This window comes from Synchiropus splendidus, chromosome 6 (genome assembly GCF_027744825.2).
Source record: "Synchiropus splendidus isolate RoL2022-P1 chromosome 6, RoL_Sspl_1.0, whole genome shotgun sequence".
Classification (NCBI taxonomy): Eukaryota; Metazoa; Chordata; class Actinopteri; order Syngnathiformes; family Callionymidae; genus Synchiropus; species Synchiropus splendidus.
The window spans coordinates 8,503,376-8,516,164 of record NC_071339.1 but is presented as its reverse complement, the minus strand read 5'-3'; the positions used below and the strand labels follow the sequence as shown (position 1 = coordinate 8,516,164).

At 44.4% G+C, this 12,789-nt stretch overlaps 1 protein-coding gene across 4 annotated transcripts in view; it reads left to right on the top strand.

Moving 5' to 3' along the window:
* The window catches only part of chd5 (chromodomain helicase DNA binding protein 5), a 37,911-nt gene that overhangs the window by 14,788 nt on the left and 10,334 nt on the right, over positions 1 to 12,789 (top strand). For all 4 annotated transcript variants that reach the window (XM_053869068.1, XM_053869066.1, XM_053869067.1 and 1 more), the window contains exons 4-26: positions 334 to 555; positions 1,804 to 1,922; positions 2,544 to 2,776; positions 2,845 to 2,957; positions 3,036 to 3,162; positions 4,183 to 4,349; positions 5,830 to 6,048; positions 6,122 to 6,328; positions 6,666 to 6,877; positions 7,390 to 7,521; positions 7,605 to 7,713; positions 7,780 to 7,971; positions 8,268 to 8,468; positions 8,545 to 8,682; positions 8,775 to 8,896; positions 8,958 to 9,131; positions 9,219 to 9,360; positions 9,653 to 9,784; positions 9,961 to 10,078; positions 10,135 to 10,259; positions 10,319 to 10,565; positions 10,833 to 11,005; positions 11,822 to 11,996. In XM_053869068.1, coding sequence (XP_053725043.1) covers positions 334 to 555; positions 1,804 to 1,922; positions 2,544 to 2,776; positions 2,845 to 2,957; positions 3,036 to 3,162; positions 4,183 to 4,349; positions 5,830 to 6,048; positions 6,122 to 6,328; positions 6,666 to 6,877; positions 7,390 to 7,521; positions 7,605 to 7,713; positions 7,780 to 7,971; positions 8,268 to 8,468; positions 8,545 to 8,682; positions 8,775 to 8,896; positions 8,958 to 9,131; positions 9,219 to 9,360; positions 9,653 to 9,784; positions 9,961 to 10,078; positions 10,135 to 10,259; positions 10,319 to 10,565; positions 10,833 to 11,005; positions 11,822 to 11,996 — 3,799 coding nt within the window. The remainder of the gene's footprint in view (positions 1 to 333; positions 556 to 1,803; positions 1,923 to 2,543; positions 2,777 to 2,844; positions 2,958 to 3,035; positions 3,163 to 4,182; positions 4,350 to 5,829; positions 6,049 to 6,121; positions 6,329 to 6,665; positions 6,878 to 7,389; positions 7,522 to 7,604; positions 7,714 to 7,779; positions 7,972 to 8,267; positions 8,469 to 8,544; positions 8,683 to 8,774; positions 8,897 to 8,957; positions 9,132 to 9,218; positions 9,361 to 9,652; positions 9,785 to 9,960; positions 10,079 to 10,134; positions 10,260 to 10,318; positions 10,566 to 10,832; positions 11,006 to 11,821; positions 11,997 to 12,789) is intronic.

Genomic DNA, 12,789 nt, shown 5'->3' with positions numbered 1-12,789 from the left:
TCAAAACTAGTTCAGAAGTGATCCTCATGCATTTTTAATACAGGTGCATCACTGACCTTTCTACAACACAGTCAGCACCACTGCACCCGCAGCTTATAAACCTTACGCATGAACAAGATGTATTTTCCTTCTTACATTTAGTGGTAATTTATGGTAATTTCCCTCATATGTTCTTCTCCACAGGTCGTGATTTTGGTTGCTGTTTGAAGTAGTATTGATTTTCGTTTCAGCTACTGGCATTTATAGCTCTTGCGGGACGCCTTTGAAGTACTTGGTCCCCAGGCCGCGAGCCTGACACGTGTCTTTATTGTTAATCGTTGCTCTGTGGCTCAGGGGGGAATCCAGCCCACCTTCGACAGTGACCTGGAGGAGAACTCTGAGCATGAGGAGGAACGAGAACGTTTGGACATCGGGTCTGAGAGTGAGAGCAGCATGTTCGGCCCAACCAAGAAAAAGAAGAAGAAGCCCAGGGAGAAAAAGGAGAAGAAAGTGAGGAAGAAGAAGAGAGACGAGGAAGAAGACGATGACGACGACGATGATGAGGGAAACATGAAAGTGAGTTTAGAATAGACTGTCAGAACAATGATGAAAGTCAACTTTTTTTCCCACACACCGGAAGCAATGAGTATGTTTTTTATAAACATGTTCTCAATACTGCGACATGAAATGTCAAAATTCCCTTGGCTCTTTTTAAAAAATGGCCTCAGAAGTAACATCGAACACATTTGCTGTTGTTGTTATTTATCAGTGTGAGTCCACTGTTCCCTGTTCCTGCTTTTCTTCATCCACTCGGGTCACAAGCTGTCATGGATCAGCTGACTGAATAGGACCCAGCAGTGAAACATCCATATGATGAATTCATTTGTCTCAGTTGAGCGGAGCATGGCCGGAAAGTCCATGACGACGCAACTGAGACACGTGGCAAATCCAAAGTACTGCCAACTGACCTGAGGCCGCTGTCAGTGACAGGGGGTTTTAGAGTTCCAGCATCACAGGAAAGCACAGTTGACGTCGCCCCGCGGGCATGCAGATTCTGGGTTGTTGAAGACGCTACGGCTCTCTGCGGTTTTCATTACAGACACCAGAAAGGCAGGAACTGGACTGATTTTATTTATTTATTTATTTATTTTGTACGACCCAAACTTGAGAAAAAAAATCAGCGACTCCCACATTTCAGACTAGGTTCCAGAGACTTGAGAATATCCTCTTGCTATGACTCAATTGTTTCATGCATATCTTCAAAAAAACTAAAAAAAAAAAAAACGTAAACAAAAACACAATACAAGTAACTTCAGAATTACGACCTGCTCGACTTACGTCCACCCGTACTTACGACCGCTGCCAGCAGATGCTTATTTTTTGTAATTCAATGTCTGGCACCGCAGCACGTAGCAACCTGGCATCGCGTACGACAGTTATGGCAGCACAGTACTCTCACACAGCCATCTACCACTACAGTAGTACCTTTAACCCTTGCGTCGGCCATTTTGAATGGCATTCGACTTACGTCCAATCTGACTTACGACCGGTTGGTCGGAACCGAACCTGGTTGTAAGTCGGATGTTACTTCTAATTGCAAGAAACTACTCATGTGAAAGTAAAAAAATATAAAAATAAATACTTCAGTCTGACTATATAGAATTACTATGTTGTTATGTCGGTTATGTCTGTCAGGAGATTTGTGTTTCTCTCTGCTGTGGGTCTTCAGATGTTCACGATTCCCTCTAGTGAATCCTTTTCAAAGATCTTTGATATATATTGTTGTTGTTCAAAGTCATAAATCTTCCCCTCATGTTTCCCCAGGAGCCAAAATCATCCAGCCAGCTGATGCATGAGTGGGGTCTGGAAGACGTCCAATATGGTTTCACTGAGGACGATTACAAGACCATCACTAACTACAAAGCGTTCAGCCAGTTCCTCAGGTGTGCAGCTTCTTCTCCCGCTGTCTTTTCTGCTCTTTAGTTATTTTCCCGAGGCGTCTTCCTCTAGAGTGGGAGCAGAGGGAAGTGTCCCAAACAAACACTGCTCTTCGTGTTTGAGCTGGAAAACTCTGCTGTTGATATAAAGAGCTGGTCTCACCTGGGGGCTGTCTGGCACTGCTAAGCTTTTTTTTTCCTCCGACAAAGTGGATCACGGGCTCCTGCGGTGCTTCTGTGAAGACTCTGCTGCTCGCTGGATGTCAGAGACAGCTGGGGCTCGAGTGGTGCGGAGATTCTCCGGGATTTTTGAGCTCTGACCCACTGACTTGTGGTGTAGCAAACCGAGCGTTTTGAAACTGACAGTGAGTTGGAATACAAGCTGCAGTCCCTCCTGAAAGAGCGTCTGACAGTTGAGAGGTCATCTTCTAAGTGACTAATGCCCTTACTTTTTAAAACTGTCTATTCCTTTGATGAGTGTTTCCACATCCAACAGTGCCCTTCCTCAGTAGGTGGGAACATGCCTGATGAGAATGCTATGGTGGGCATGTTCTCGCCTTTGCACAGCCCATGGAGATGTTTGGACTGAACAAGAGAGTTGTAATTGTCATAATGGTGTCTCTACAGGCCTCTCATTGCCAAAAAGAACCCCAAGATTCCCATGTCCAAAATGATGACAGTGTTGGGGGCCAAGTGGCGAGAATTCAGCGGCAACAACCCATTCAAAGGCGCATCCGCCACCGCTGTGGCCGCTGCCGTGGCTGCTGCTGTCGAAACGGTGACGGTGGCGCCGTCAACTCCCATGGGCAGCCAGCTGAGCGCCCAGCCGTTGAAAAAAGCCAAAACCAAAGAGGGGAAGGGTAATTGAGCAATGGCATATTTAGAAATGAGAAGCAAGTCTAGCCATCTGTGCTCCTGTGTGTGCCAGGTCCAGGAGTGAGGAAGAGAAGTAAGTCTGTGAAGGAGGTGAAGAAGAAGCAGAAGCCCAAGAAGACCAAATCAAAGTCGGGCCAGAGTGGGAAGAAGAAGAAAGCCTCTTCGGTATGCCCTCCATCATTCAACTTATTTCAGTCCTTGTGCTCTTCCCTTCCAACATTTCTCGTGTTCTCACTTCCCCAGAGTGAGGAGGACTTCCTGGAGGAGTCGGACTTTGATGACATCAGCATCCACAGTGCCTCTGTGCTTTCTGAAACTTCAGGGGTCGTCACCAAGAAGAAGACCCGGCGGGGGAGGAAGAAAAGGAAAAGTGTGTTTTCAGTCTCCCACACTTTATCACATCAAGTTTGACTTAATATTCAACATGATGCGTTACATAAGGCAGTGTTTTTCAACCGGTGTGCTGTGGCACAGTAGTGAGCCGCGAGAGACTGTCAAGTGTGCTGTGGGAAATGATCCAGTTCCACTCAATTTGTCCAGAGATGGAGATATGATACCATTAAATATTGAACAATAAGAACCTGTTGATGAGCTACTAACCTGAGGAGATTGCATGGATTTGGTCACACTCTTTCCATACACTATAGATATGACGCTACCCATCCATCACTCGCAGCGCTCAATACTCCGCACTATGCTCCTCTTCCCACACACAGACAAAGACAAGCAAAGAAGCCACGACCTCCAGCTGTTTTTAAACCTGATGCGCCTCTAACTTGACCACACACCTTCACGACAGAAAGATTGAGGGCGGGATCCTTGTCTGACCCGAGACACCAAAGACAGTCTGCGTCACAGAGCTAACAGAGCTAACGTGACGTCTCCTTTCAAAACTTTATTGACACTTGTAGACTGTCAAAGTTTGCTCCGTGCTTTGAAAGTTAGCAAAAAACTAAATGCAGACCCAAATAAATGCACTCAAAATTGTGACTAGAGAAAGAATCATTATGAAGCAAGCAGAGGCAAAGAATGTTAAAGATATGTCCTTTAACTAAAATAAAATCATGCAAAAGGCATTGTGATGAAATCAAAACTGTTATTTAAAATAAATAATAAATAAATCATGACGTATTTTTGCCATATTGCCCAACCCTTTCTTGAAACATTGCAATTTGTTCCTGCAAATAATGAGGGTCGGTAACTAGAATTTTTCACATATTTAAAGGGATTTTAAAGTGTGGCAGTTGAAAAACACTGACATTGAGTACTTGACACTTATGCTTTCCTTAGTTTCATAAAATCCAGGTCCACCTCTATACTCTCAGACATCCCTGAAAATACCCCTGTGGAGAAACTTGTCTCTTCCTAACAAGGTTTTTCTTCCCCTCAGAGGAAGATGGCGATGGCTATGAAACGGACCATCAAGACTATTGTGAGGTTTGCCAGCAGGGAGGAGAAATCATCCTGTGCGACACCTGTCCGCGAGCTTATCACCTGGTCTGTCTGGACCCTGAGATGGAGAAGGCTCCCGAGGGAAAGTGGAGTTGCCCACACTGTGTGAGTCTCTTGATTTAGACAGAGACATTTAATCCCTCCAACTCAACCTGAAACATCTAATGAAAGTGGGAGAAGATACAAATCCAAGACATGCTTGTTTTACTGTGAGGAGCAGACGAGCAGGACAGGTGCTGAAAAGATGCGGTTCTGAAGCTGCGATTGGTAAACAGTAGTGATAGGTAGAAGAGGTATCATGAAACAGTACTGCAGGGTTGGTGAAACAGTGTCCTAATTTTAACTAGATGGCGCTCTTGGTCAAGAAATGATGTGAGGTTTCTCGGAATTAGTCCAAACATTATACAAACATTATATATAAAGCAGACAGAGCCATCTGGTGGCCTCTGAAAATCAGGAGACTGTTTCATGAAACCTCATCAACCCTTCAGTACTGCGTCATGAAACCTCATCTACTCACCATGAGTAAACAGCAACAGGCATCTTAAATCTACCGGCTGAACCAGTCGAGGGCAAGTCTTCATATGTTGGTGTCTTTCAAATTGTGGAGAGGAATTCAGGAGACAAATTGAGCGTATGATATGTATTGAGAAGAAGAAGGGAAACCTTTCCATTTGATCGGTGAGTCCTTGGTGTTGTTGACCATTTCGGTACGCTTCTTTATCTAGTTTTCGTTGACTTTCGATGGTTTCTGCACGTGGATCTGTCTTCTGTGTGCGGGAGCCATCGTGGAGATGAACACAAAGCTTTTTTATTTCTCTCTCATTGTCATTTGGGTCTTGCCGTCTTGACAGAGGGTACTGGTGGTCGAATCTGATCTTGGTCTGGTCATTCAAAATGATGCATAAAGCCTGTCATGCTGCCCAGAGATGGGTCGAGGCCTTGCTCCCTCAGTAGGCGTTTGGCTGGTCCCCTGTGCCGAGTCCATTATAAACCGCTCTTTAGAGCTTGCCTGGTCATTCATTAGGTTCTCCAGAAAGAGCTGTTCAGTTTCCATGTCATGAAGAATACATATGAAATGCAGGCGTAGGTTTTCCCGCAGGTGATAGCAGCGTCTACCTTTCAGTTGGGTTGTGGTCAGTCATCTGTCGCACAAGTCAAGTATTTGTCTTTCATTTTTGATCAAAGCCGAAGACGTATTAGGGGTATTTCTGCCTGAGCAGGGGTGGACAAACTGTTCCTCAAAGGGTTTGTTCCAGCCACTGAAGAGGACGCCTTTTCACCAGTCAGGTGTTTGAAGACTGTTGAATGCCAGTGCGGTGTTGCTTGTTTCAGCTGACACCTCATTGGTTAAATTGTGTGTGCTTGATCGGTTGGAACAAAATCCTGCACCAGGGCCTTTGAGGTCTGGTTTGCTCACCATTGTGCTACTGGGTGCAGTCTGGGTGCAACCATGAGTGAGGAGAACATGAGGGAGAGATGAAGGTGCACTTTGGGTGGATCTCTAAGTGCTGCAGTGGCTTGAGAAGATGGAAGCTGCTAACTCAAAAAATTATGTTGTTGAACAGCGTTTGTGTTCTCCCAGGAGAAGGAAGGAATCCAGTGGGAAGCCAAAGATGACGACGAGGAAGACGATGAGGTGGCAGGAGAGGAAGAGGACGACCACATGGAGTTCTGCCGAGTTTGCAAAGATGGAGGAGAGCTGTTGTGTTGTGACACATGTCCGTCCTCGTACCACATCCACTGTCTCAACCCCCCGCTGCCTGAGATTCCAAACGGCGAGTGGTTATGTCCACGCTGCATGGTGAGTTCACCGATGCTTTTGTTCCCTTCGAAACCCATTTGACTCATATTAGAACCTGTCCGCACCATCACAGTGCCCTCCTCTGAAGGGGAAGGTTCAGAAGATCCTACACTGGATGTGGGGAGATGCACCTCTGCCAAGTGATGCTCCACTGGGACTTGATGGTGGACCCACTGACCCACTCACCAAGCCCCCACTGAAGGGCCGACCAGAGAGAGAATTCTTTGTGAAGTGGGCGGGTTTGTCATACTGGCACTGCTCCTGGGTCAGTGAGCTGCAGGTAAGGGCCCTCAGACCATTCCAGTGCTTAATGTTATGTACTGAGCAGTTCACATGAGACAGACGTTTTGGTGTGCTTTGTGTTATAAAGGCCATTTTCATCATCTATCTATCTATCTATCTATCTATCTATCTATCTATCTATCTATCTATATATATATATATATATATATATATATATATATATACACCAGTTACACACGTTTGCGGCTCTCATTTAGGCATCATGTTGTTGCCCTTTAAATATTCCTCGAAGTTGCTTCAGAGTGAATCTTCAGTCAAATTGTGCTTTTGTTCGGTAGTGACAGTGGTTCTGACCAGGTTCTGTCTCTGCCCAGCTGGAGCTCTACCACACAGTCATGTACCGGAACTATCAGAGAAAGACGGACATGGACGAGCCGCCACCATACGACTATGGATCCGGGGAGGAGGAGATGAACAACGAGAAGCGGAAGAGCAAAGACCCTCACTATGCCGCGATGGAGGAGAGATTCTATCGCTACGGAATCAAACCAGAGTGGATGGTGATCCACCGCATTCTCAACCACAGGTGGTGCACTTGTCAGCTAAATGAAATCACTGACAACTTTCATTTATGTTGTGTGGGAATCTTTTCAAGAATGCAAATGAGTACCGTAATTTCCGGACTATAAGCTGCTACTTTTTCTTCGCGGCATGATATGGATTTTTACAAGCTAAAAAGCGTCATGCTGCTAAAATATTGAGCCTCCTTACATCAAACCGATGAAATCACAGGCGTGTTTCACCTTAAAGTGCTCAGAATGCAGTGTTTTCACCCGCGTGTCCGCGGCTCCACCAACAGAACAATACTGAGTAATAACACATTATTATTAGTCATCACAAACAGCTGTTAAAACAAGCTGTTCATTTATCAGTACCTGTTTTCCCCCAGTAATTCTTTTAATATTTGAAACCCAAAAACAAAATATCCCCTTTTCACTGTCAAACTTAGTTTGTCATACTGTATTTAACAATATTATCGTGTGTGTTTTTTCTCTCCTCTCCCATGTATTTATGTATTGTTTCGTACTTCCTGTATAGTTTTGATAAAGAAGGCGATGTGCATTATTTGATCAAATGGAGAGATCTGCCTTATGACCAGTGCACGTGGGAGGTGGATGACTTTGACGTTCCAGAATATGACACTCACAAAGCTTTCTATTGGGACCACAGGTGAGGACCCGAACACACACACACACACACTCTTTTCTTCGCTTTATATCATTCTTCACTTGAACTGGTGTTTTTTCATTTAGGGAGCAGATTGTAGGGGAGGACCAGCGCCCCCTGGTCTCTGGTGGCAGTAATAAACTGAAAGTGGAGTACCCAAAGAGGGAAATTCCCCCAGACGCTCCAATCATTGATGTAAGTGACACGTTTGAAATGACTCTAATTCACCTGACATCACTGACTTAAATCCTGCTCATGCAGCCCACGATCAAGTTTGAGCATCAGCCGTGGTACATCAATGCCACCGGAGGAACGCTGCACCCTTATCAGCTGGAGGGGCTCAACTGGCTCCGGTTCTCGTGGGCTCAGGGCACTGACACCATCCTGGCAGACGAGATGGGTCTGGGCAAGACAGTGCAGACCATCGTCTTCCTCTACTCACTCTACAAGGAGGTGATACTTAAGATCAATATGAAAATATGAATTCTGTCTTTGTTTATTTGACAGAGGGTTACATCATGAAGATATTCTCTATTAAATCATAATGCATTTGGATGTTATATATCCATATTATGCTCACAAGTAAACAATACATTTTTGAACATACCATTAAAAAAATGCTACTTTGTTAGTTTTGTTTAATTCCATGATGAAGAATTTTCAGAACACGAAAACAACCAAGCTAAACCAAAACAACCCCATCCAACGCATCAGGGTTTGTTGTCACGCTCCATGTGCGTCTCCTTCAGGGTCACTCCAAAGGTCCGTTCCTAGTCAGCGCGCCTCTGTCCACAATCATCAACTGGGAGAGAGAGTTCCAGATGTGGGCTCCGGACTTCTATGTGGTCACGTACACTGGAGACAAGGACAGTCGGGCCATCATCCGAGAGAATGAGTTCACCCACGAGGACGCTTCCATCAAAATGGGGCGGAAGGTGTTTCGGATGAAGGTAGCGCTCGCTGACGCGGCAGCTGCTCTATCCTCGAGCAGCGGTTTTGATATCCGGTTTTGTATCGCGCCTGTAGAAAGACTCTCCCATCAAGTTCCACGTCCTGCTGACCTCCTATGAGTTGATCACCATCGACCAAGCCATCCTGGGCTCCATCACCTGGGCCTGTCTCGTGGTGGACGAAGCCCACAGACTCAAGAACAACCAGTCTAAGGTTTGACTTCTGCGACCATTCTGTCTTTCACCTGATTTGTAAAACAAGAAATCCACTGAGGATCTTGACTCGATGAAATGTGTCTTGTTCAGTTTTTCAGAATCCTGAATGGCTACAAGATCTACTACAAGCTGCTGCTCACCGGGACGCCTCTGCAGAACAACTTGGAAGAACTTTTCCACCTGCTCAACTTCCTCACGCCCGACCGTTTCAAGTAAGTCCAGTCCGGTCTAGTTCCGTCTGGACAGATACAAGAGTGTGTTTTTCATACGTAGTAACCTGGAGGGCTTTCTGGAGGAGTTTGCTGATATCTCGAAAGAAGACCAGATCAAGAAGCTTCATGACCTGCTGGGACCCCACATGCTGCGGCGGCTCAAGGTCGATGTCTTCAAGAACATGCCGGCCAAAACTGAGCTCATTGTCCGAGTGGAGCTCAGCCCCATGCAGAAGTAGGGACGCTGACAGTATTTGAACAGGAAATAAATGATTGATTGTTTTTTGTTTCTCATCTTCCTTTTTAAATCTCACCTCAATAGAAAATACTACAAGTTCATTCTCACTCGGAACTTTGAGGCTCTGAACTCTAAAGGTGGCGGAAACCAAGTGTCGCTGCTCAACATCATGATGGATCTGAAGAAGTGCTGCAACCATCCGTACCTGTTTCCCGTTGCAGCAGGGGTATCCAAATTTTTTTATTTACGAAAACACAGTTTTTTCTGGTGTCTTGGTTATGTAAAGCAAATTTCTTTTCACCTCCTTTTTTGCTGTGGGCAGTCTACCAGAGAAGGATTGGAAGTAGCCTTGTGATGTTTGCTGATGATATAGTGATTTGTAGTGAGACTGAGAAAGGGGCTGAGTGTGAGCTGGAGAGAGGAGAATGTGTGTGTAAATGATAGAAATGCAGTAGGAAGAGTATAGGAAGTATAGGCACTAAAAACAAGTTCATACTTGTACCATTTATGTGTCTTAGGAAGCGCCGGTTCTATCTAGCGGATCATACGATGGAAACCATTTGGTGAAGTCCTCAGGAAAACTGACGCTGCTGCAGAAAATGTTGAAGAAACTCAAGGATGAAGGACACAGGGTTCTCATTTTCTCTCAAGTGAGTCCTGACACACACACACACACACACACACACACACACACACACACACACTATATATATATATATATATATATATATATATATATATATATATATATATATATATATATATATATATATATATATATAGAGACATGCAGTACCAGAGCTCCTGTGTGTCGTCTTTGTCACAGATGACAAAGATGCTGGACCTGCTGGAGGACTTCCTGGAGTTTGAAGGTTACAAATATGAACGGATCGATGGTGGGATCACTGGAGGTCTAAGACAGGAGGCAATTGATCGTTTCAACGGTGAGTCCTGGTTCAGAATGTCCAATCCAGGAATCAAACGTTCCTCTCTGTCTCAGCACCGGGGGCTCAGCAGTTCTGCTTCCTGCTCTCAACTCGAGCTGGAGGACTTGGCATCAACCTGGCGAGCGCAGACACAGTCATCATCTACGATTCCGACTGGAATCCCCATAACGACATTCAGGTACGGGCTTCAGTGCTCCAAGACTTGGGGATCTTCTGACTGAGTCCTCGTCCTTGCAGGCATTCAGCCGGGCTCACAGGATCGGTCAGAACAGGAAGGTTATGATCTATCGCTTCGTGACCCGAGGCTCAGTGGAGGAGAGGATCACCCAGGTGGCCAAGAGAAAGATGATGCTGACGCACCTGGTGGTGAGACCCGGCCTGGGCTCCAAAACTGGATCCATGTCTAAACAGGAGTTGGACGACATCCTCAAGTTTGGCACGGAGGAGCTTTTCAAGGATGAGATGGAGGCGGCGAGAACCATGGGTATGTTTGGACCTGCTTGCATTTTCGTCACCACTCATTCACTATTATCTTCTGCCTGTTTTTCCGATGGGGTTGTGAGTGGCTTGGGACAACCTGGATAGTTCAACAAAACAGACCTGCATTTGTCAATGCTTCCACACACTCAAGGTGCCGGCTTTTATTTTAAGCCGAGATGGAAAATTGAGATTTTTATTGGCCACTCGTGAGAAGCTTAATCGACAGATGATAACCCACCAAAGAAAGTCATGGTGTGTGTCTCCTCAACAGGCGACAACAAAGATGGCGAGGAGGGAAATGTGATCCACTACGACGATGATGCCATTTCAAAACTATTGGATCGCAGTCAAGACGCCACCGAAGACACCGATATCCAGAACATGAACGAGTACCTGAGCTCCTTCAAGGTGGCCCAGTATGTGGTGAAGGAGGAGGATGGAGAGGTGAGGGCTGTGGGGGATGCACATGGATTGTGACCTATCTGTCTTCTCTTGGCTCCTCCTGGGCGGCCAGAGAACCAGGAGACACCGTGACTCGTCCTTATGCAGAGAAACTAAATCTAGTCTCATGATATTTCTAAGCGAGAAGACAGTTGTGTGTCGCGTTTTTGATTTTCAATGACATGGATTTGAGCCCAGTAACACCTGCAGTAAATATTAATCTCAAATCACACTAAAGATTGATACCTAGTATCAGCAGACCTGTACACGGAGGGTGACACAGTGGATTTTTGTGGAGGGTTTAAAAACTGCTGGTGCCAGTTGTTAGGAACTTCTGGGAACAAGTGTTGTTTCATGACACTTGTTCCCAATAAATACTGACTAAGAGGTGAAATATACTGACTGCATTTGTGCTTAAGACGTGTGTTAAAGAGTTGCGAAACTGTTGAAATACTATCATTGCTATACAGTGATTCTTATGAATATAAACAGGACGAACTTTCACAAAGTTGAGTGATAAATGTTTGGAGAAATGTACTGTTAAACCTCAAATGGCAATATGTGTGCAGAAACCACGCAAAATAACATGAAATACAGTCAACAAATGTGTAAGTATATGTGTTATTGGTAAATTATATAAATGAATTTATTCATAAAATTAAAACAAATCTGTAAAATACGGAACACATAAATTCAATGTAATATGTTTGCGAGTGGTTTTATGCCAACCTCATTTTGACCTGACAGATCATGGTGAAATATCAGTCGATTTACCCAGTTTGTACCTGACACTGATGATGACTGGACTTGTGTGTCCAGGAGGAGGTGGAGCGCGAGATCATCAAACAAGAGGAGAACGTGGATCCGGACTACTGGGAGAAACTCCTGCGTCACCATTACGAGCAGCAGCAGGAGGATCTGGCCCGGAACCTTGGGAAAGGCAAACGCATCCGCAAGCAGGTCAACTACAACGACACCACGCAGGAGGACCAAGGTAAGTCCCACCAGTGCTCACAGCTCAGTCGCAGTTATGTGTCTCTCTGGGGCTCAGCGTCTCACTAGCACATTTAGATGATTTATTTAAACAAAACAAAGATGAGTCTGATGATGAATTTTCAGCCAACTCACCTTTATTTATTCCTTCTTATTCTGTATCCTGTTTTTTTTTATTGTTGACCTTATGCTCGTATTATTATTACGATGATACGATGACATCTAGTGGCTGAGGCTTGTAATATACAGTGGTGGACAAAAGTTGTCAGACACCCCATGCATTCTACATGCCAGTAAATGGCAGGGCTACTATTCATATTGAATATTCATATTGGTTTTTTTTATTTTTCTATTCAGTACTGAACATATTCCGTGTTATTTGTTGACATTGATTCTGACATATTGAAACTCTCAAGAATTTAGGTGTCTTAGTCTGTCTTGTAAACAAAACAAACCACACCCCACACACACAAAAAATATTCAAGCTTATATTTGAGATTGGATGCATATACATCTTACTTTCATTTGAACATAATTTAAAGCTATTTTGAGCAAATTTATTTCAATTGTCTGTTGTGTTATTTCTACTCTTTATTTACTAAATGAATTCTATGAAATATTATCCGAATTAAAAAAAAGTTAACGTCAAAGTTTAAACAAATCTTAATATTTTGTGCTTCTTCTTTGTTGCTTTTTAACATGAGACCCTGAAGAGTAATTGAGATTTTACCACCACTTTTTTTAAGCTATTTGTCTTTGAAATCTAGCACCGATCTGCGACTAAACATAACACG